Consider the following 24,688-nt stretch of genomic DNA (forward strand, 5'->3'; position numbering starts at 1 on the left):
GGGGTCCCCATACACACTAGACTTTTAGACGAACCAGCCAATATCGGCCAACGTTAGTCTAATGTGTACTGAATGGAAATGGAAAAAGAAAAAAGGTATTGCTATTGGAAGGGGAGAAAAAAAAAAAAAAAGAAAAATGGCCGAATTATGAAAGAATTAAATGAGCGTTAATCAACTGGTGTATAGCTGATCGGAGCTTGTTTATGAGCGGAAATCGGCCACTTTAAGTGACAGAGTGTATGTGATATGGGTAAGTAGCAATCCCTGAATATAATGGTCCTGGTGCCATATAATACTCATAAAACGCGGCCAGAGGAAAATTCAGGTTTCCTTCCATTGCCTGTCACATATATATCCTCTATACCATCACTGATGGTTGGCTTATCATCCGTGTCACTTCCGCATCTACGTACGCAGCAGTCATGGCCTTCTTCATACCTGTCTGTCTGGTCCGAGAGCCGGCGAGTCAGTCTCCAGGCAGATGTTCTCCAGTGGGATCTGTCTTATCAGCTTCTCCCTCTGGAGTTTGTGCAAATTCAGAATAAAATCAATTATAATAAAATAATATCAGAAGAATAGACGTCACAAAGGTGTCTGACAACGTATTCACACAGCCAAAAACAAGAGGAGATCCCAGCCCAAAGTAGGAAAACTTGACGGATCTACTTCAGTTTTTGGTAGAAAATACACAAATGAGATACACGACCATCAGCGATTATCAAATCCTATTTATGGCATCCCTGGACCAATTTCTTCTGATATTGGAGACCCCCTTTAATGAATATGGAATACTTTTACTTACCTGATCATTATTTGCGACTGCAGGTGGAAAGGAGAAGAAATATCCCGCCTGCACTCCTTCCAATGCAACGGAGGGGCGGCCAGCAAAATTGTGCAGCAAAACTTTCTCAGCACCTAAAAGTCCACAATCAAAACAAAACACCAAGTTTAACCTCTAAATAAAGAGACCAAAATTAATGCGTAGGCCATATACAGTTATATGAAAAAGTTTGGGCACCCCTATTAATCTTAAGCTTAATGTTTTATAAAAATTGGTGTTTTTGCAACTGCTATTTCAGTTTGATATATGTAATAACTGTTGGACACAGTAATGTTTCTGCCTTGAAATGAGGTTTATTGTACTAACAGAAAATGTGCAATCTGCATTCAAACAAAATTTGACAGGTGCATAAGTATGGGCACCTCACCAGAAAAGTGACATTAATACTTAGTAGATCCTCCTTTTGCAAAAATAACAGCCTCTAGTCGCTTCCTGTAGCTTTTAATGATTTCCTGGATCCTGGATGAAGGTATTTTTGACCATTCCTCTTTACAAAACAATTCCAGTTCAGTTAAGTTTGATGGTCGCTGAGCATGGACAGCCCTCTTCAAATGATCCCACAGATGTTCAATGATATTCAGGTCTGGGGACTGGGATGGCCATTCCAGAACATTGTAATTGTTCCTCTGCATGAATGCCTGAGTAGATTTGGAGCGGTGTTTTGGATCATTGTCTTGCTGAAAGATCCATCCCCTGCGTAACTTCAACTTTGTCACTGATTCTTGAACATTATTGTCAAGAATCTGCTGATACTGAGTGGAATCCATGCGTCCTTCGACTTTAACAAGATTCCCGGTGCCAGCATTGGCCACACAGCCCCAAAGCACGATGGAACCTCCACCAAATTTCACTGTGGGTAGCAAGTGTTTTTCTTGGAATGCTGTGTTTTTTTGCCGCCATGCATAACGCCTTTTTGTATGACCAAACAACTCAATCTTGGTTTCATCAGTCCACAGGACCTTCTTCCAAAAGGAAATTGGCTTCTCCAAATGTGCTTTTGCATACCTCAGCCAACTCTGTTTGTGGCGTGCTTGCAGAAACGACTTCTTTCGCATCACTCTCCCATACAGCTTCTCCTTGTGCAAAGTGCGTTGTATAGTTGACCGATGCACAGTGACACCATCTGCAGCAAATTGATGCTGCAGCTCTCTGGAGGTGGTCTGAGGATTGTCCTTGACTGATCTCACCATTCTTCTTCTCTGCCTTTCTGATGTTTTTCTTGGCCTGCCACTTCTGGCCTTAACAAGAACTGTCCCTGTGTTCTTCCATTTCCTTACTATGTTCCTCACAGTGGAAACTGACAGGTTAAATCTCTGAGACAGCTTTTTGTATCCTTCCCCTGAACAGCTATGTTGAATAATCTTTGTTTTCAGATCATTTGACAGTTGTTTTGAGGAGCCCATGATGCCACTCTTCAGAGGAGATTCAAACAGGAGAACAACTTGCAAGTGGCCACTTTAAGTAGCTTTTCTCATGATTGCATACACCTGGCTATAAACTTCAAAGCTCAATGAGGTTACAAAACCAAAAAAAGTGCTTTAGTAAGTCAGTAAAAAGTAGGTAGGAGGATTTAAAACAAGAAAATGATAAGGGTGCCCATACTTATGCACCTGTCAAATTTTGTTTGAATGCAGATTGCACATTTTCTGTTAGTACAATAAACCTCATTTCAAGGCAGAAACATTATTGTGTCCAACAGTTATTACATATATCAAACTGAAATAGCTGTTGCAAAAACACCAATTTTTATAAAACATTAAGCTTAAGATTAATAGGGGTGCCCAAACTTTTTCATATAACTGTATAAAGCAGAAGCTTAAAAGGGTTGTCCACTACTGGACAGCCCCTTCTTAAAAAGTCCGCAACGCAAAACATTATACCTCGCGGACCAGCACCATTCCTGCAATGATGGCACAGTGGTTTCTGGCGGTCGTGTGACAGTGTTATGTTACGTGACCACTGCAGCCAATCAGCGGCCACTGATTGGTTGCAGCCTTCACTATTTTGTCAGAGCAAATATCTGTTCCGACAAGATACTGAAATGCTGAAAATCATCGTCCCGATCCTTCTCTCCTCCGACATCATCTGTCAAGGAAGAGTCGGGAGGCCCGCATACACATCACATACTCCTTAAAAGATTATATGTATGAGGGCATTTAGGAAGTAGGAATCTGGAGATCTCCACTAATTCAATAGTTTTTTGCTACGTTCCTACCTTGCTCTTTAAGAAAAGTTATAGTTTGTCTTCCTGCGGATCGAGAGTGGACATTTCTGTAAAAAAATATATATATTTATCCTTTTAAAATTAAGAACAAAGTCATTCGTGCTTAACACCCTCCTGAATGACAGATCCCCAGGAGGTCAGATGATTGAGATAAGGGGTCCTGCTAATGGGATTCCCCCAATATCAACTGTTTTTTACTGAATGAGGATCTTCTGTAGAACGGAGAAGGCCAACTAACAGACGGCAGGTGGCTGATCCCTCTTATTTTGGAATAAATGCTCAAATTCCCTTTAAGTGGTAAATGCAGAGATGATGCAGATCTTCATTTACCTCTGGATGGCAGTTTCCTATAGAAGTGAATTGAGAGGGACAACTTTCAGAGCTGGGTGCGCGTCGGGACCCCCTTTCTGAAGATAAGTGGTGGTCACAGAGGTGGGGCCTGCATTTATCTATCAGATATTTACAGCATATCTTGTGGATATGCCATAAATGTCTGAGAAGAAGAAAAAAAAACTTTTAACAAGGCAAAGTATTAGCACTGCCCCTGCTGTATACTGACACTGGTAGGTCCAATCGTTTCGCAATGTCCAGTTGTATCTGAAAGACCCTCAGCTGCTCTTCTCGTTCCTTAGAGGTGGGAGTGAGCCAGGGGGTGAAGTCCAGCCCAATCTGTACAGGAAGAAAAAGTCCGTAAATTCGTTAGTGACACAGATACTAAATAAATGTGCCTATTTTCAGATTATCTGATATTTTCGGACACTAAGCCCCCCCCACTTATGGCCGGAATAAGAGGACTGCGATGCTCGCCTAAGCAGTTTACCTATATAGCTTCTGCTGACCTTGTTCTGTAGTGATGCTGGCTCATTAAAAAACAGATGGGGGTCTTAGCACTTGATTTCTATTACCTGCTGGGTGTACATTGAAATAATAAAACTTAGAATGGACCCAACTTCCTTCTGAATATACTATACCTCGATCAAAAGGTAATGTCCATCTTTATTGGAATTTGAATAAATATATCAGTATTGGAAAGTTCTATCTTTTTGTCTTGATAAATGATAAAAATCTAGTTACAAGCAACTACCACTAGGGGGAGCTCACTGTATATGAATGAATACAGCTAGTGAAGGACTCAAATCTTTACCTATTGAGCTCCCCCTGGTGGTGGCTACAGACAGCTGCCATGACAGCGTCAAATGTCTAATCAGTGACTTGGGCAATAGTAGGAATTATAAGTGTGAGTGCAAATGATTATCTCAGACCGACCCTGATATTATCTTATCATTGGTCTGTTTAGTTTCACAGAGGGCTAAAAATCGACTGTATGGGCAAAAAGTAGTGATTTAACCCTTACTTCTCCAATGCCGACGAGGTGATCCTTGTACTTTTCAAACTGTTGAAGAGCAGGTTCCAGGTCCTGCAATCAAAAGAAGACAATAAATGTATAATGTAAGTATTAGCACATAGAGCTCAGTAAAAAAAAACAATAAGATATAACCTAAGAGCGTTTATGTCTGCAAAATCGTGATTAGTGCAAAACTGCTCGCCAATGTGGAGCTACATGATCGAGGTGTCATTACCTGCAATGTCACACTGCGACACCCGTCTGCTCCACTCTGGATAGGGTGCACTCCAAAACATGGCATAATGTAACGTGGGTACCTGGAAAACAGGCAAAATACCTAAATAAATAAATTTATGTGCCACTATATACAGTACACACCAAAAGTTTGGACACACCTTCTCATCTAAAGATTTTTCTGTATTTTCAGGACTATGAAAATTGTACATTCACACTGAAGGCATCAAAACTATGAATTAACACATGTGGAATTATATACTTAACAAAAAAGTGTGAAACAACTGAAAATATGTCTTATATTCTAGGTTCTTCAAAGTAGCCATCCTTTGCTTTGATGACTGCTTTGCACACTCTTGGCATTCTCTTGATGAGCTTCAAGAGGTAGTCACCAGAAATGGTCTTCCAACAATCTTGAAGGAGTTCCCAGAGATGCTTAGCACTTGTTGGCCCTTTTGCCTTCACTCTGCGGTCCAGCTCACCCCAAGCCAACTCGATTGGGTTCAGGTCTGGTGACTGTGGAGGCCAGGTCATCTGGCGTAGCACGCCATCACTCTCCTTCTTGGTCAAATAGCCCTTAAACAGCCTGGAGGTGTGTTTGGGGTCATTGTCCTGTTGAAAAATAAATGATGGTCCAACTAAACGCAAACCGGATGGAATAGCATGCCGCTGCAAGATGCTGTGGTAGCCATGCTGGTTCAGTATGCCTTCAATTTTGAATAAATCCCCAACAGTGTCACCAGCAAAGCACCCCCACACCATCACACCTCCTCCTCCATGCTTCACGGTGGGAACCAGGCATGTAGAGTCCATCCATTCACCTTTTCTGCATCGCAAAAAGACACGGTGGTTGGAACCAAAGATCTCAAATTTGGACTCATCAGACCAAAGCACAGATTTCCACTGGTCTATTGTCCATTCCTTGTGTTCTTTAGCCCAAACAAGTCTCTTCTGCTTGTTGCCTGTCCTTAGCAGTGGTTTCCTAGCAGCTATTTTACCATGAAGGCCTGCTGCACAAAGTCTCCTCTTAACAGTTGTTGAAGAGATGTGTCTGCTGATAGAACTCTGTGTGGCATTGACCTGGTCTCTAATCTGAGCTGCTGTTAACCTGCGATTTCTGAGGCTGGTGACTCGGATAAACTTATCCTCAGAAGCAGAGGTGACTCTTGGTCTTCCTTTCCTGGGGCGGTCCTCATGTGAGCCAGTTTCTTTGTAGCGCTTGATGGTTTTTGCAACTGCACTTGGGGACACTTTCAAAGTTTTCCCAATTTTTCGGACTGACTGACCTTCATTTCTTAAAGTAATGATGGCCACTCGTTTTTCTTTACTTAGCTGCTTTTCTTGCCATAATACAAATTCTAACAGTCTATTCAGTAGGACTATCAGCTGTGTATCCACCAGACTTCTGCACAACACAACTGATGGTCCCAACCCCATTTATAAGGCAAGAAATCCCACTTATTAAACCGGACAGGGCACACCTGTGAAGTGAAAACCAATTCCAGTGACTACCTCTTGAAGCTCATCAAGAGAATGCCAAGAGTGTGCAAAGCAGTCATCAAAGCAAAAGGTGGCTACTTTGAAGAACCTAGAATATAAGACATATTTTAAGTTGTTTCACACTTTTTTGTTAAGTATATAATTCCACATGTGTTAATTCATAGTTTTGATGCCTTCAGTGTGAATGTACAATTTTCATAGTCATGAAAATACAGAAAAATCTTTAATTGAGGTGTGTCCAAACTTTTGGTCTGTACTGTATGTCATATATGTCCTATTAAAGGGGGTCCATTAACCACTGATATATAAGTAAAGGTGGCCGCATCCAGGAGGTTGCAGGAGGGACCTGGTCCTGTGGCCATGTTGGCAGTCCGTTGCTACCAGATCAGAGCCCTGTGATCCTCCTCCTATCTCTCCGGCATCCCTTATGATTAGTAGGTCCGGCATGATGCCATCATTGTAATATAGTAATCAGAAATAGCCAGCAAGAAGGAGGAGGATCACAGGGCTCCTGTCCGAAACTCGTGGGCTACTGATGTGGAGGCAGGACTAGGGTCCTGTAAATCATTCTACTCAACGCCTGTATTTACCGGATATATCATAAAAGTACAATAAATGCAGATCTGACCACTGGGACCCACTTCTGTCTCAGAAACGCGTTTCGGAGACGTGCCACTGTCAGCGAAGAGGTGGGCACACATGCCAGTTATCAAAACTACCCACAGAAATGAATGGGAGAGCCACTGATGCGCAGCCACTTCTCTAGGGCTCAGGCAGATGTCCGTACAACACGGTCCAAGCACGGACTAGCTGCAGGTCATGCTCAGGTCGGGGGTGCCGCGGCCAGTCCGTACATTGTGATCCCAGCTAGGAGCGTGCTGCATGGACGTCTGAATGAGCCCTTACTGACAGAGACCCATTCTCAAGATACGGCGCCACATCTCTCATACATTTATATGTACAGTAGTGTTCAAAATAATAGCAGTGTGTTCAAAAACACGAGTTAAGCACAAAATCTTTATACTAGTTTTTATTTCCAGCATTGGGCACATTGCACACTGTTTTCTAATTCAAAACATGAAAAGGAATGTATATAATTTTTAAGTACTTTACAGAAAATAACAAAAAATGAGTATTGGGCTGTTCTACAAAATATCAGTGTCTGCATTTGTCTTTACAAACTCACAATATGTCTTCTCTTTTTTTTTTGAGGATTTAGCATTCCTGTGAATCACTAACCTAATATTTAGTTGTATACCCACAGTTTTTTAGAACTGCTTCACATCTATGTTGCATAGAGGCAACCAACTTCTGGCACCTGTCAACTGTTATTCCCACCCTGGATGCTTTGACTACATCCCACAATTTTTTGGCATTAGTTGGCTTTGCCTCAGAAACAGCATTTTTGATTTCAGCCCACAAGTGTTCTATCGGATTAAGGTCCGGGGATTGGGCAGGCCGCTCCATAACCTTAATTTTGTTGGACTGAAACCAAGATTTTGCTCGTTTACTGATGTGTTTAGGGTCGTTGTCTTGTTGAAACACCCATTTCAAGGGCATATCCTCTTCAGCGTAAGGCAACATGACCTCTACAAGTATTTTAATAAATGCAAACTGTTCCATGATCCCTGGTACGCGTAAATAGGTCCGGCACCATAGTAAGAGAAACCTGCCCATATCCTGATGCTCGCACCACCATGCTTCACTGTCTTCAGTGTACTGTGGCTTGAATGCAGAGTTTAGGGGTCGCCTGATGAACTGTCTGGGGCCCTTGGACCCAAAAAGAACAATTTTCCTTTCATCAGTCCACAAAATGTTTCTCCATTTCTCTTTAGGCCAGTTGATTTGTTCTTTGGCAAATTGTATCCGCTTCAGTACATGTCTTTTTTTTTACCAGTGTGACTTTGCGGGGACTTCTTGCTAAGAGATTAGCTTCACACAGGCGTCTTCTAACTGTCACAGTCCTCACAGGTAACTAGACACTGTCTTTGATCATCCTTGAGCAAATTATTGGCTGAGCCTTTGCCATTCTTGCTATTCTTTGATCCATTCGAATGGTCGTCTTTCGTTTTCTTCCACGTCTCTCTGGTTTTGCTTTACATTTTAAAGCATTGGAGATCATTTTAGCTGAACAGCCAATCATTGTCTGCACTTCTTTATAAGTTTTACCCTCTCCAATCAACTTTTTAATCAAAGTGCACTGTTCTGAACAATGTCTCCAATGACCCATATTTCTCAGGCTTTCAAGGAGAAATGCATGTACAACATGTGCTGGCTTCACCCTTAAATAAGGACCACCTGGTTCACACCTGACCTGTTTCTTCACAGGATGATTGACCTCACTAATTGAACTCCACACTGCTATTATTTTGAACACAATAATTATTCCAATACACAAACTCAAAAACCTGCAGATCATGAATGCTGAGTCGGTTGGTTTTCTTAGAATCTACTGAACCGACTGTTAAATTGTTTGACATGTGGTGCTATAGTTTATACCAAAAACAGTGATTAGTCTGGTTAGTCATATTGGACTGCTATTATTTTGAACACTACTGTAGTAGCTAAGAATACCCCTTTAAGGGCTGGTTCACACGCTGAATTTTTGCTGCAGGAAAAAAACGTAGTACCAGCAAAGTGAATGAGATTTCTGAAGTCTCACGCACACGCAGCTTATTTTTCCTTGCAAATTTGAAGCAGCATGTCAATTCTTTCAGCAATTTTGCAGCGTTTTTCGCCGATTCAAATGAATGGGGAAGAAAACGCATAAAAATGCACATGTTTTAAGTAGCGTTTTTCCTGCCAAAAGACTTTTTTTAGGCGTAGAAATGTTACGTTTTTGCGTCACACATGTGCGCACACCCAAAGCGTTGTTTTTGTTTTTTTTTCAAATCTGCAGGATGCCAATTCTTTCAGCATTTTTCACCCATTCAAATAAATGGGAAAGAAATGTAAGTAAAGGGGTTGTCCATTAATTGGACAACCCCATCTTAAATGCCTGAGCCCCCTAGGTAAAATAAGAAAAGCTTTTACTCACTTCTCTCATGCAGGTCCCCACTCTACCAGTGCTCGAATAACGTTGTTATGTCACAAACGCTGCAGCCAATCAGTCGCTAATCGGTTGCAATTCTCACACTTCCCTTGGACAAGCGAATAGAGCTTCAGCCCATTAGTGACTGATTGGCTGCAGCGTTCACATTACATAACAATGTCACTCAAATACTTGTAGAGCAGAGCCGATGCGGGCGATGTAAGCTTTTCTTATTTTACTCACGGAACTCGAACATTTAAGAAGGGGTTGTCCAAGTAGTGGACAATCCCTTTAAATGTTTTTTCCTATCTTTACAAATGGATATTATCAGATAGAACAATTCTGCAATTTACTGAATATTAAAATTGTCAGCCTTTCTTGATATACTAACATGTTTCTTTTGTTTACAGCTTGTTGCCTTGGAGACCGACCACCGCATCGATGCTAGACAGCAGAACATATACAGCGCTTACCAGCTCTTGATCTTGTAAGCGTTGTTTTGAAACCGGCCAGGATCACTGGAGCGCATTGTTACATCCTAATACCGGCCAGCTTCAGTACAGAGTTTACAAGCTAGACAGCAGCGGTGGTCGGTCTCCTAGGCAACAAACTGTCAACAAAAGAAATGTATTAATATCTCAAAAACGGATGCAGATTTTAATAAGCAGTAAATTGCAAAAGTCCTTGTTTTTACAAGCCCTCTCTGACAGTACAAATGCAATGCAAATACGGAAAGCATTTTGAAATAGAAACGTTTTAATTCCTAATATTAGAAACAAACCTCTCTGATAGATGTAGGAGACTTTCCAACTCTCCTGCGTGTTCTGTGACCGATACGAGCGCCCCAACTCCTCCCTGGAAAATACAGCAATGACTTCTAAAATGACTGATTTGAGCATTTAGAGGGGTTGTTCCAAAATTAAGTAAACAAATGTGATTTTTTTTTTTTTTGTATATTTCAGAGGTATATAATTTCCAGTGTAATTTATATATCAATTCCTTTCCGTTTTCTCTGCTTGCTGTGACCCAATAGAAACCTATATTCTTTACTTCCAAAGGATATGTCTCATTACAGCGCAGATATCCGAGCCGTGTTGTGGTCCTGGATGTTTTTAGCAATTAATTAAAAAAAGAAAATGTGTCTCCTGAATGACAGCAAACAGTGACCTTGAAAACAGTCAGAAATTCATAATTGTATTTTTTATTATGCAATAAAAATATTGTACAGGGGGGAATTAAGGTAATAGAGACTGGTGTTTCTTAAGTCTGCAGCACTCTTAACTTCTTCACGCCGCGGGCCTTTTCCGTTTTTGCGCTTTTGTTTTTTACTCCTCTTCTTCCCAGAGCCATAACTTTTTTTATTTTTTGGTCAATATGGACGTGTAATGGCTTGAGTTTTGCGGGACGAGTTGTACTTTTGAAAGACACCATCGGTTTTACCATATCGTGTACTGGAAAATGGAAAAAATTCCAAGTGCGGTGAAATTGCAAAAAAAATGCAATTCCACAGGTTTTTTTTTAGGACTTTTTTTTTGTACCATGTTCACTAAATACTAAAACTGACCTGCCATTATGATTCTCCAGGTCATTACGAGTTTGTAGATACCAAACATGTATAAGTTCTTTTTTATTAAAGTGGTGAAAAAAAATCCAAATTTTGTTAAAAAAAAAGTCCTTTCTACGAGACCCATAGTGTCTCCATTTTTTAGGATCTGGGGCTGGGTGAGGGCTTATTTTTTGCACCCTGAGCTGACATTTTTAGTGATACCATTTTGGGGTACATACGATATTTTGATCGCCCGTTATTGCAATGTTGCGGTGGCCAAAAAACATAATTCTGGTGTTTTGCTATTTTTTCTCATTACACCGTTTACCGATCAGATTAATTCATATTTTTTATATTGATAGATCGGGCGGTTCTGAAAGCGGCGATACCAAATAAGTGTATGTGATTTTTTTTATTGTTTTATTTTGAATGGGGCGAAAGGGGGGTGATTTAAACTTTAATATTTTTTTGAAAACATTTTTTTTACACTTTCTGCTTGCTTCAATGGTTTCCTTGAGAGACTAGAAGCAGCAGTTGTCTGATCTCTGTGATACACACAGGCGATGAGCAGACCGCCTGTGTGTAGCAGAATTGCTCACTTTCTATGAGCGCCGACCACTGAGCGGAACTCATAGCATCCCGCCAATGACAACCACAGGGGTCTCCTGCAGACCCCGGGTTGTCATGCCAACTCATTGGCGACCCGTGATCATGTGATGGGGTCACCGATGGGAGGAAATAATGATGCGAATCTGGCGTGATCATGATAAATCCCGCTGTCAGAGTTTGGCAGCGGCATTTCACATGTTAACAGACGCGAGTGGATCGTGATTCCACCCTCGGCTGTTAGGGGCACATGACAGCTGATCAGATCAGCTATTATGTGCCCGGAAAGGTGCGGGCTAAGCGCCGAAGCCCGCACCAAAGGAGAAGACACGCCATGTTGCCGTACATGTACGGTGCATGTCGTGAAAGGGTTAAAGGTCATTTTTCAGCATGTGTTCCTATGTAATCTGAGAGCAGCATAATGTAGGGGCTGAGACCCTGATTCCAGTGATGTATCACTTACAGGTCTGCATGATGTCATTGTGATGCAATCCCTGTTTTCTATGCTGTAGATCTAGCAGAGCTCGGAATGCTGCACTCTGTATAACCCCGCCCACGCCTCTGATTGGCTGCTTTCTGTATACACTGTGCATTGGCAGAAATCTACCAATCAGTGGCGGGGGGTGTGGTTGGTCCATGAAGCAGTAGGCACCTAGTCCTGTAGTGATAATCTCTTGATGATAAAACACTGATTTTATTGAAACAGCAAAACAGCCCAGTAAGTGACACATCCCTGAAATTAGGATCTTAGCCTCTACCTCATGCTGTTCTCAGATTACATAGCAAAAAGCTGATGACAGACTCCCTTTAATTATTCTGGTGCATCGAAATCAGAAGTCGACTGCAGCTATGAAGAGGAGAAAATTTCTGCTATAACTTACGCCACTTTTTGCCATAAAGTATAGTGTATCTGAACAGTAACGGGGCAGATGTAAAGAGGCGCAATTTTTTTGTCCAACTGCACATTGAGCCAAAATTTTCCAGAAAACTGGAGTGAAGAATGCAATTAATCTCCCCCCCTTTACTTCTTAAAACTAGAAGACCCTCAAATAATTAAAAATAATAATAATAATAATACGCTCTACCTACTTTTCTTGATCTTTCCAGAATTTCCGCTGTATCCTGCAATATTCAGATATTTGATGAATGGAGAGGAAATGTATAGCAGCAGGACGGCAGACAATAGATCACAGAGAGAAATATTTGTTTCTTTTTTTTCCTCTTATTTCCTGATGATACGGAGTTCTTCTCTAGGAAATACATGTGTAAAAAAAGAAGCCTCAAGGGAATTGATTCATTACTACACAGGAAGTGCACCGCATGGCGGTATTCCTGACTTTAAAGAGTCGTTTTTATTTTTCGCTCATAAATCAATAATACACATGAAAATAAGAAACCTTGTAATATATCTTAATAGAGAAATCCTCTTCTTTCTCCTCCTGGGTTGATCATTCATTCACAAAATTCTCAATTTAAGGGTAAAATCTGTCTTTAGTGAATACACATTTCCCCATTACTGAGATAGGAGATGACAATTGGAGCTTATAAAGTTCTATGGAGAACTGTAACTGTCAGCTTCTAGGCCATCCTATATTCATAGACTCTTATAAGCACTAACTGTCATCTCCTATCTCCGTAATGTGACATTCTGTCTTCACTGAGTACAGATCTTACACATTTTACCCATGAATTGAGAATGAAAGATCCGTCCAGGAGGAGAAAGAAGCAGATTTCTCCGATAAGATCTATTACAAAGTTGCTTATTTTCATGTGTACTACTGATTTATTTTTTTGGACATCTTTTGACAATGATTCTCAGAGTAAATACACCAGCCTCATCAGGAATAAAAGATCAATTTAATAACGAATGCAGTTTTGTAGTTTGAATAGTGGTGAGACATCGACTTTATATGCATGGATGCTCAGGCTCTGCAAAAGTGGATGGGTGCCCATAGATAGGATTATAGTGTCCCCATAATCAAAGTCATCATCTCTCCTTGTCTTGCCTCGATCACCCTGTCACCCTGATTCTGAGCAAAGTGCAATTTCTAACATAAGACACGAAGGGTGAGTGGTGATCTCTGGACCGTCCACGGGACTCAACAGTCTGATAGACATCTATGAGGCTGCTGAGATCAGGAAAGAAGACATGGGGACAGTCCGGACATTGCAGCCAATATTGAGTCTATGAAATCAGACTTATGTCTCCTTCACATGTCCTGATTTTACCGGTACTGGGGAAAAAAAAAAAAATCAGTACCGGTATTATCTGTATCCATATGTACATGTGCCTCATACGTGTGCCATCCGTGTGACACATACCGGTATAGGATGCAGAATAGAGATGACAGATTTTTAGGTGTTAAAGATGTACAAAGAGATAGATGACCAACGCAAGAAGCCTGACCAATAAGGCGGATGAGCTGCAGGCGCTTATATCGGAGGAGAGGTATGACATCGGAGGTATAACAGAGACTTGGCTAGACGATAGCTACGACTGGGCGGTAAATTTAACAGATTATAGTTTATTTAGAAGGGACCGGAAACAGGAGAAAGGCGGAGGAGTCTGCTTATATGTAAAGTCATGTCTAAAGCCCAGACTAAGGGAAGATATAGGAGAGGGAGAAGAGGGGGTCGAGTCCATGTGGGTAGAGATAAAGGGAACTAAAAATAATAATAAAATATTACTGGGGGTCTGCTATAAGCCACCCAATATAACAGAGGAGAATGAGAAACTGCTATTAGGACAAATAGACAAAGTAGCAAAACATAATGAGGTGATTGTAATGGGGGATTTCAACTACCCGGATATTGACTGGGAAACAGAAACCTGTAGATCTCAGAAAGGAAAAAGGTTCTTGACAAATATCAAGGATAATTATCTCTCCCAACTAGTGCAGGAACCAACGAGAGGGAAGGCCGTGTTGGACTTAATATTGACTAATAGGCCTGATAGAATAACTGAGGTACAGATAGGGGGGCACCTAGGTAATAGCGACCATAATATTATCGACTTCAAAATGCCCTTCAGTAGGGTTATCAATAAGGGAACAACTAAAACATTAAACTTTAGGAGGGCGAAGTTTGATCAGCTGAAAGAAAACCTTCAACTTATAGACTGGGACAAAGTTCTTAATCAAGGAAATACGAATAGTAAATGGGAAACCTTCAAAAGAATTCTGAATACTCAGTGCGAGAGGTATATACCGTATGGGAATAAAAGGGCCAGAAATAAGAGGAAACCAATATGGTTGAACAAGAACGTAAAAGGGGCGTTAAATAGCAAAAAAGAGGCATTCAAGAGATTAAAACAGGAAAACAGTAAGGAGGCACTAATGTGTTACAAGGAAAAAACGAGAACCTGCAAAAAACAAATAAAAATAGCAAAGGAGGAAAGAGAGAGACGTATTGCTAGGGAAAGTAGATCAAATCCCAAACTGTTCTTTACGTATATAAATAGTAAAAGGATTAAATCGAATAATATTGGACCGATAAAAAGTGATGAAGGCAAAATCATAGAGAAAGATGAGGATAAAGCTAATCTATTAAATAACTTTTTTTCATCAACTTTCACAAAGGAAAAAGAACTAACAGGAGAAATGAGAAGTGACAAGCTTAATCCTCCACTAAGTATGACAAATCTAACCCCAGCTGAGGTACAGAAACGCCTCAGTAACATTAAAATAAACAAATCACCAGGACCTGATGGCATACACCCACGGGTACTAAGGGAACTAAGTAATGTGATAGACAGACCGTTATATCTTATATTTAAGGACTCTGTTGAGACTGGGTCTGTACCACTTGATTGGCGACAGGCGAATGTAGTGCCAATATTCAAAAAGGGAGCAAAAAGTGACGCCGGAAACTATCGGCCGGTGAGTCTGACGTCCATTGTGGGCAAAATTTTTGAAGGCTTTATTAATGAGGCAATTACGGAGCATCTTGATGCTAATAATCTATTAACCCCGAACCAACATGGATTCATGAGGAATCGCTCCTGCCAAACTAACCTGATTGACTTCTACGAGGAGGTTAGCTCTCGAGTAGATCAGGGGGAACCAGTGGATGTCGTGTATCTCGACTTCTCAAAAGCGTTCGATAGCGTGCCACATAATAGGTTGGTATACAAAATGAGAATGATGGGGCTGGGGGAAAATGTCTGCAAGTGGGTAGCTAACTGGCTAAAGGATAGAAGGCAGAGGGTGGTTATAAATGGAATATACTCAGATTGGGTAAGCATCACTAGTGGGGTACCACAGGGGTCTGTACTCGGCCCAATGTTATTTAATATCTTTATTAACGACATAGTCAACGGGATAAATAGTAAAATATCAATATTTGCAGATGACACAAAGTTATGTAAAACAATTAATACAAAAGAGGACAGTGCAGACCTACAGAGGGATTTGGATAAGCTGGGTAGGTGGAGCATTAAATGGCAAATGAGGTTTAACGAGGAGAAATGTAAGATCATACATATGGGAAGGAAAAATGGAAGTCACCAGTACTCACTGAATGGGAAATCATTGAGGAATTCAGAGATGGAGAAGGACTTGGGCATCTTGATTGATAGCAAACTAAATTGGAGTGCCCAAAGTCAGGCCGCTGCTGTAAGGGCAAACAGGGTAATGGGATGTATCAGAAGAGGTATAGCTGCAAAGGATGAGAACATTGTTCTTCCACTGTACAAAGCACTGGTCAGACCACAATTGGAATACTGTGCTCAGTTATGGGCCCCAATATATAGAAAGGATATAAATGAGCTTGAAAAGGTACAAAGGAGGGCAACAAAATTAATAAGGGGAATGGAGGGACTGCAATACCCAGAGAGGTTGGCAAAACTAGGACTATTCAGCCTGGAAAAGAGAAGGTTGAGGGGGGACATAATAAATGTGTACAAATATGTTAGGGGACAGTATAGAGACCTTGCCCGGGATTTGTTCAAAAGGAGGGATATTACGGTAACAAGAGGGCATTCACTAAGACTGGAAGAGAAAAGGTTTCAGCACCAGCATAGGAAGGGGTTCTTTACGGTAAGAGCAGTGAGAATATGGAATTCACTGAGTGAGGAGACGGTAATGTCGGATTCACTAAACCAGTTCAAGCGGGGACTGGATGCATTTCTAGATACCAGGCAGATTTCTGCATATACTTAAAAATAGAATAAAATAGTAGGTTGATACAGGGATTTATTCTGACTGCTGGTTTCAGAGTCGGGAGGGAATTTTTCCTCAGGTGAAGATTGGCTAAATCATTTGGGGTTTTTGCCCTCCTCTGGATCAACTTTAGCAATTACAGAACTAACAGGTCGAACTTGATGGACGCAAGTCTTTATTCGGCTTTACTAACTATGTAACTATGTACAGATAGAAAATAAATACAGGTGCATCTCACTAAATTAGAATATCATCTAAAAGTTAATTTATTTCAGTTCTTCAATGCAAAAGTGAAACTCATACAGGATAGGCCAAAAGTTTGGACACACCTTCCCATTTAAAGATTTTTCTTTATTTTCATGACTATGAAAATTGTACATTCACACTGAGGGCTTCAAAACTATGAATTAACACATGTGGAATTATATACTTAACAAAAAAGTGTGAAACAACTGAAAATATGTCTTATATTCTAGATTCTTCAAAGTAGCCACCTTTTGCTTTGATGACTGCTTTGCACACTCTTGGCATTCTCTTGATGAGCTTCAAGAGGTAGTCACCGAAAATGGTCTTCCAACAATCTTGAAGGAGTTCCCAGAGATGCTTAGCACTTGTTGGCCCTTTTGCCTTCACTCTGCGGTCCAGCTCACCCCAAACCATCTCGATTGGGTTTAGGTCTGGTGACTGTGGAGGCCAGGTCATCTGGCGTAGCACCCCATCACTCTCCTTCTTGGTCAAATAGCCCTTACACAGCCTGGAGGTGTGTTTGGGGTCATTGTCCTGTTGAAATATAAATGATGGTCCAACTAAACGCAAACCGGATGGAATAGCATGCCGCTGCAAGATGCTGTGGTAGCCATGCTGGCTCAGTATGCCTTCAATTTTGAATAAATCCCCAACAGTGTCACCAGCAAAGCACCCCCACACCATCACACCTCCTCCTCCATGCTTCACGGTGGGAACCAGGCATGTAGAGTCCATCCGTTCACCTTTTCTGCGTCGCACAAAGACACGGTGGTTGGAACCAAAGATCTCAAATTTAGACTCATCAGACCAAAGCACAGATTTCCACTGGTCTAATGTCCATTCCTTGTGTTCTTTAGCTCAAACAAGTCTCTTCTGCTTGTTGCCTGTCCTTAGCAGTGGTTTCCTAGCAGCTATTTTACCATGAAGGCCTGCTGCACAGTCTCCTCTTAACAGTTGTTGAAGAGATGTGTCTGCTGATAGAACTCTGTGTGGCATTGACCTGGTCTCTAATCTGAGCTGCTGTTAACCTGCGATTTCTGAGGCTGGTGACTCGGATAAACTTATGCTCAGAAGCAGAGGTGACTCTTGGTCTTCCTTTCCTGGGGCGGTCCTCATGTGAGCCAGTTTCTTTGTACCGCTTGATGGTTTTTGCAACTGCACTTGGGGACACTTTCAAAGTTTGCCCATTTTTTCGGGCTGACTAACCTTAATTTCTTAAATTAATGATGGCCACTCGTTTTTCTTTACTTAGCTGCTTTTTTCTTGCCATAATACAAATTCTAACAGTCTATTCAGTAGGATTATCAGCTGTGTATCCACCAGACTTCTGCACAACACAACTGATGGTCCCAACCCCAATTATAAGGCAAGAAATCCCACTTATTAAACCTGACAGGGCACACCTGTGAAGTGAAAACCATTTCCAGTGACTACCTCTTGAAGCTCATCAAGAGAATGCCAAGAGTGTGCAAAGCAGTCATCAAAGCAAAAGGTGGCTACTTTGAAGAACCTAGAATATAAGACATATTTTCAGTTGTTTCACACTTTTTTGTTAAATATATAATTCCACATGTGTTAATTCATAGTTTTGATGCCTTCAGTGTGAATGTACAATTTTCATAGTCATGAAAATACAGAAAAATCTTTAAATGAGAAGGTGTGTCCAAACTTTTCGTCTGTACTGTATATTATATAGAGTCATTATAAACAGAGTGATCTATTTCACGGGTTTATTTCTGTTAATGTTGATGATTATGGCTTACACAGCCAATGAAAACACAAAAGTTATTATATCAGTAAATTAGAATACTTTATAACAACAGCTTCAAAAATGTTTTTAATATCCGAAATGTTGTCCTACTGAAATGTATGTTCAGTAAATGAACTCAATACTTGGTCGGGCTCCTTTTGCATCAATTACTGCATCAATGCGGCGTGGCATGGAGGCGATCAGCCTGTGGCACTGCTGAGGTGTTATGGAAGAACAGGTTGCTTTGATAGCAGCCTTCAGCTCCTCTGCATTGTTGGGTCTGGTGTCTCTCATCTTCCTCTCGACAATACCCCATAGATTCTCTATAATAGATTCTCTATGGGGTTAAGGTCAGGCGAATTTGCTGCCAATCAAGCACAGTGATACTGTTGTGTGTAAACCAGGTATTGGTACTTTTGGTAGTGTGGACAGGTGCCAAGTCCTGCTGGGGAATGACATTTCCATCTCTAAAAAGCTTGTCGACAGAGGGAAGCATGAAGTGCTCTAAAATTTCCTGGTAGACGGCTGCGCTGACTTTGGTCTTGATAAAACACAGTGGACCTACACCAGCAGATGACATGGCTCCCCAAACCATCACTGATTGTGGAAACTTCACACTAGACCTTAAGCAGCTTGGATTGTGGCCTCTCCACTCTTCCTCCAGACTCTGGGACCTTGATTTCCAAATGAAAATTGGAACTCTGGGACCTTGTGGAGTGTGTCAATGACTGCCTTCTGGACATCTGTCAAGTCAGCAGTCTTTCCCATGATTGTGGAGCCTACTGAAACAGACTAAGGGACCTTATTAAACGCTTCGGAAGCCTTTGCAGGTGTTTTTTAATTATTTTAATTTACTGAGATGACTTTTGTGTTTTCATTGGCTGTAAGCCATAATCATCATTAACAGAAATAAACACTTGAAATAGATCACTCTGTTTGTAATGACTCTATATAATATAGGAGTTTCACTTTTTGTATTGAAGAACTAAAATTAACTTTTTGATGATATTCTAATTTTGTGAGATGCACCTGTAATACATAATAGATAGAAAATTAGAAAAACAGGCAGCACTCCAAAAATTAAAGTGAAAAAACCGTGGCTTTACTGATCCATTAGCAACAACATTTCGGCAGATATCTCTGCCGAATTCTGCAAAAATGTTGCTCCTAATGGATCAGTAAAGCCACGGTTTTTTCACTTTAATTTTTGGAGTGCTGCCTGTTTTTTTCTAATTTTCTATTTGTGGAAGGTTTGGACATCACCTCAACAGGTTTTATTGCACCCGGCTTCTTTTGGTAGTGCTGCCAAATTTTCTTTAATTATTATAGATAATAGATATGATAGAGTAGATATTAGATAGATGTATACATAGATAATAGATATATAATTGCTCTGCTCTCAGTAAGACCCGGTGATTCTGATGAGCAGTAAGGTTACTGGCTGTGGTCTGGTATTTTTAGGCTGGGAAGGACCCATTAACCAGGGACCTTCCCAGCCTGATACTATCAGCTCTTAGCTGTCTGCTTTACCTTTGCTGGTTATCAAAAATAAGGGGGACCATTTTTTTCCATTAATTTATAAGATTGATACATTTACCGTAAGCTACACATGTAAGGCACTAATTATATATATCTCACGGATATCTATCTCTATCTTTTGCACATCTTTAACACCTAAACATCTGTAATTTCTATTCCGGGTCTGTGTCACACGGACGACACAGGAATATCACACTTTATATCATCCGTGTGCGGGAGGTATTGACATCCGTGCTGCCGGAAAAAAACTACGTGTGGGTCACACAGACACACGATCCGTTTGAAAACAAGGACATGTGCTCAGCCCCGCAGATTATAATGCACCGTGTGATCAGCCGGCTCACCCTGCGTCTCCTGTCTGGACCAAAAGTCACTTTCTTTATGAACCACAGAACAAAGGTGTCATAGACTTACATTAAGCAAAAGCATCTAACAGTCCATTGTGTGAGGAAAGCAGAGAGGAGCGATCACGTGGTGCAGAAGAGGAGAGGAGCCGTGTTGGAAGCAGAAGACATCGATGGATAACTACAAGAAACCTGTCAATCACTTCCAGCAGCGCTGAGAAGAGCCGGTGGAGCGTTTCAGAGAATGATATACCTGGCTGCAGTAGTACAGTAGCTCTGATTCCTGTTACCCGCCTGACAAGTTGATATTTGGGGTCTTTTAGATAAGGCTACGCTTGGGTATCCCCCCACGCTTGGGTATCCCCCTATGAGGAGAGTTCCTGGCTGACATCTCTATAAGGCGATGTTCACTCTGAGCTGACGAAGCCGCAAGTGGAGGCGGTGAAACGCGCGTCGAGGCAGTCTTTCTGGCGTCCCCTTTTCCCACTTTGGTATCTGGCGGTGTGCTTTACAAACATGAGCATAGGCATATCTGTGGGATTTATTTACATAGGCAGTGATACTTTGATACAAGAAATGTCAATTCATATATGTACCTGACCATGCTCTATAGCATATGGGCTTAATATTTTCATGCAGTGTGGATATAACTGAATATATTATATGCTGCATAGCCTGTCATGCCACACACCTCCTGCCAATATATGTTGTATATCTTGACAGGCTGATCGTATATATACCAGGTGGGATCAGTGTTTGACCAGTGGCTTTCTGTTTTCTTTTACTTTGTATATTGTGTAATATTTATATAATAATGTTGTGTGATATATCTAATTTTTCTAAATAAAGATCATGTATATTTTATCCCATACACTCTGTTGAGTTCTCTATTTGATACATCTCTATAAGGCCAGGTTCACTCTGAGCTTTTTTTAACATGTCCCAAATTGACCATTCTAGAGGGAATAAATTGAAGAAAAGTCTTTCCTTTGGAGAGTTTTTTTGTTTCCTGAAGTGTGACCTAACCGAGGGATAACACATCAATGTCATTAGCACTGAGGAGCCATTAGTGTATTCACATACTAGGAGACCTCTTTCATGCCTTCCTTTAAGTAGAATGCCCCCCAAAATCCACCCTCTCCCCACACACACGATACCCCCATACACAGTACGATGACCCCCGAGTGACGCCATTGCACCTGCCCCATAGCAATTGCAAAGGTTCTGCTGCTATGGATGTCCCTGAAGAAGGATTCTCTGGTGGTCTCACCCTGCACATACCCTGGAGTCAGAGATCCCCTATAACCAGCATTCCCCATAGTGCGAGCCCCTATTAGCAGTGTTCTTATAATCAAAGTACCCCCATAACCAGTGCCAGTCCCCCGCTGTCACTACAGGCTTTACACCAGACCTCTGCCCTTCCAGGGGAGCTGGAGATCTTTTTTTTTGGTGCACATTTCAGGGGGGTTACCAAACAGTGAGGCAGCAAACAGCACAATACATCAGACCCTGTAATGTCTCCTGACATCACATCTCTCCAGGTAATGTTACCTGTCACCATAGGAAAGTATGAGGGGAGCCACACCCATCACTAGAATCCCAGGAGCGGATGTCTCCAGCGATGGGCTACAACAAAATGGCCGCCGCTGTCAGGATGGACAGGAGCCCTGTAGTCTGTGGACTTGTGAGGAGGGCACATAACTACAGCTCGGTGATTATTACCTGGGAGAACTGCTCGGCTGTCATATGGCAGTGACAGTCCACATAGCGACCCGCCACACCCGCACCCAACATGGCGACCGCTGCCTTCAATCACTCGTACAATGGGCGGGGACTAGAGGCGGAGCTCTGAATAGATCACGTGTTATATCAGGCTGACTGCTCGGGTGTAACGTGACGTCTCATTGTACCGGAATCCTGTCGCTGCAGTCTATGTCATAAGGGATGAAAAAGTCACAAAACAAAAGTCTTTTTCTTTGGAACTCATCTCCATAACACCCACAGTCGCCTCTTAAAGGGATTGTCCACTACTGGACTGCTCCACTACTGGACAACCGCCTGTCAACGGCCCTAATAAACATCTGGACCGACCCCACAACGTCACCGAGTGCTGTGTCCCCAGCTATTACTAATGTGACAGAGCGGCGGGGTGCAGAGCTCAGTGATACCAGCGCTGTCCTGTAGGAGGAGACACTGGTGTCATACCACCCAACTGTGGAAGAAGAGAAAGAGGGGCACACCCTGCGGCAAATTGTGGCCACGCCCCTGGCCATACCCTAATGCACGCCCATTTACCCTTTCTTTCTCCCAGGGTGGGCTCCAGGTTTTTGTGGGCCCTGGGGCGAAAGAGTCTCAGTGGGCCCCTTTAACACATACAGAATAACGAGCCCCATATAATGCTCCATACAGTATAATGAACCCCATAAAATGCTCTATACAGAATAATGAGCCCCATATAATGCTCCATACAGAATAATGAGCCCCATATAATGCTCCATACAGAATAATGAGCCCCATATAATGCTCCATACAGAATAATGAGCCCCATATAATGCTCCATACAGAATAATGGGCCACATATAATGCTCCATACAGAATAATGAGCCCCATATAACGCTCCATACAGAATAATGGACCCCATATAACACTCCATACAGAATAATGATTCCCATATAATGCTCCATACAGAATAATGGAACACATACCCATATAATGTTCCATACACAATAATGGAACCCATGTAATGCTCCATACAAAATAATGAGCCCCATATAATGCTCCATACAGAATAATGAGCCCCATATAATGCTCCATACAGAATAATGAGAACCATATAATGCTCCATACAGAATAATGAGCCCCATATAATGCTCCATACAGAATAATGAGCCCCATATAATGCTCCATACAGAATAATGAGCCCCATATAATGCTCCATACAGAATAATGGACCCCATATAATGCTCCATGCAGAATAATGAGCTCCAAAAAATGCTCCATACAGAATAATGAGCCCCATAAAATGCTTCATACAGAATAATGAGCCCCATATAATGGTCCATTCAGTATGGGCCCCGTATATAAAATAAAAAAAAAATCAAACACTTACCTCTCCTTCCTGACAGCAGGTCAGGACATATCAGTGTCTTCCCCCACTCGCGGGCACTGGCACCGGGCTCTCCCGACTCACCGGGCCCATATCCCGAAAGCAAGTGTGCCTCCGCTTCCTCAGGGCCCCGGCACTTGCTGGGAGAACAGCCGTGTTGGGATGCAGGACTGAGCTCTCAAATCGGGACAGTCCCGCCGAATATGGGGTGGTTGGAGGCTATGCTGGTGTATAACCTCCCTCCGTGTGTATCCTCTGCCCCCCTCACTTTCTCCCCTGGTGTATAACATCTGGCCCCATCGCCCCCGGTGTATAACCTTCGGCCCCCCGCCATGTCGTCTGCCTTTACTAACATGTGACAGATCGGCTGGTGGTGCAGAGCTCACTGATACCAGCACGGTCCTGTAATAGGAGCCATCGGTGTAACAAGTCCGTTTATGACATTTCTTCCTCCTAAATGTTCCCCCATCACCTGTGAGTGATATTATTGAGAAGTGGAAGGAACCCCAGCAACTCAGCCATGAAGTGGAGACCCTGTAACGTTACAGAGTGGGGGGCCCGAGTGCTGATGAGGAGAGGGCAGAAAAGTCACCACCGCTCTGCTGACTCCATAACTCCAGAATCTGGACCTCCTCTGGTATAACATCAGTACAAACACTGCACCCCCGCCGGGAGCTTCATGGCCGAGCAGCTGCATGCAGCCATACATCACCAAGCACAATGCCGAGCGGCGGATGGAGTGGTGTAAAGCCGCCACCACTGGACTCTGGAGGAGACGTGTTCTGTGTAGTGACGGATCCCACTTCTCTATCTGGCGTCTGATGGAGGAGTCTGGGTCTGGTGATTCCAGGAGAACGTTACCCCCTGACTGCATTGTGCGCTGTACAGATGGTGGAGGATAATGCTATGGGCTGTTATCAGGGGTCGGCCTCGGCCTCTTAGTTCAAGTGAAGGGAAATCTTAATTCTTCAGCACAAGACATTGTGGACAATTGTAGCTTCCAGCTTTGTGGGAACATTTTGGAGAAGACCCTTTTCTATTCCCCATGATGGTGCCCAGCGCACAAGCTCCATACAGTCATTTTGAACATGACCCAGACCTCAACCCCATACAACAACTAGAGCGGAGATTATGATCCCGGCCTCCCCCCCAACATCAGGGTCTGATCTCACAAATGTTCTTCTGGATAAATGGGCAAAAATTCCCACAGACACCTA

The 24,688-nt window shown here is 42.2% G+C and overlaps 1 protein-coding gene across 3 annotated transcripts in view; it reads right to left on the reverse strand.

Moving 5' to 3' along the window:
• The window catches only part of LOC141257439 (putative deoxyribonuclease tatdn3-A), a 49,822-nt gene extending 27,603 nt beyond the window's left edge, over positions 1-22,219 (reverse strand). For 2 of the 3 annotated variants that reach the window (XM_073671971.1, XM_073671969.1), the window contains exons 1-9: positions 22,088-22,219; positions 12,417-12,449; positions 9,957-10,030; positions 4,646-4,727; positions 4,420-4,482; positions 3,625-3,734; positions 3,057-3,112; positions 803-915; positions 439-519 (exon numbers count right to left, since the gene is read on the reverse strand). In XM_073671971.1, coding sequence (XP_073528072.1) covers positions 439-519; positions 803-915; positions 3,057-3,112; positions 3,625-3,734; positions 4,420-4,482; positions 4,646-4,727; positions 9,957-10,030; positions 12,417-12,449; positions 22,088-22,159 — 684 coding nt within the window. In that variant the 5' untranslated portion in view covers positions 22,160-22,219. Of the gene's footprint in view, positions 1-438; positions 520-802; positions 916-3,056; positions 3,113-3,624; positions 3,735-4,419; positions 4,483-4,645; positions 4,728-9,648; positions 9,786-9,956; positions 10,031-12,416; positions 12,450-22,087 lie in introns of those variants that run through there. The other variant, XM_073671970.1, reaches the window with a different exon arrangement.
• Between the last annotated feature and the right edge of the window lie 2,469 nt (positions 22,220-24,688).

The sequence above is a fragment of the Phyllobates terribilis genome, unplaced genomic scaffold (genome assembly GCF_046119375.1).
Source record: "Phyllobates terribilis strain yellow unplaced genomic scaffold, ASM4611937v1 Scaffold_3__8_contigs__length_932513732, whole genome shotgun sequence".
NCBI classification, from domain to species: domain Eukaryota; kingdom Metazoa; phylum Chordata; class Amphibia; order Anura; family Dendrobatidae; genus Phyllobates; species Phyllobates terribilis.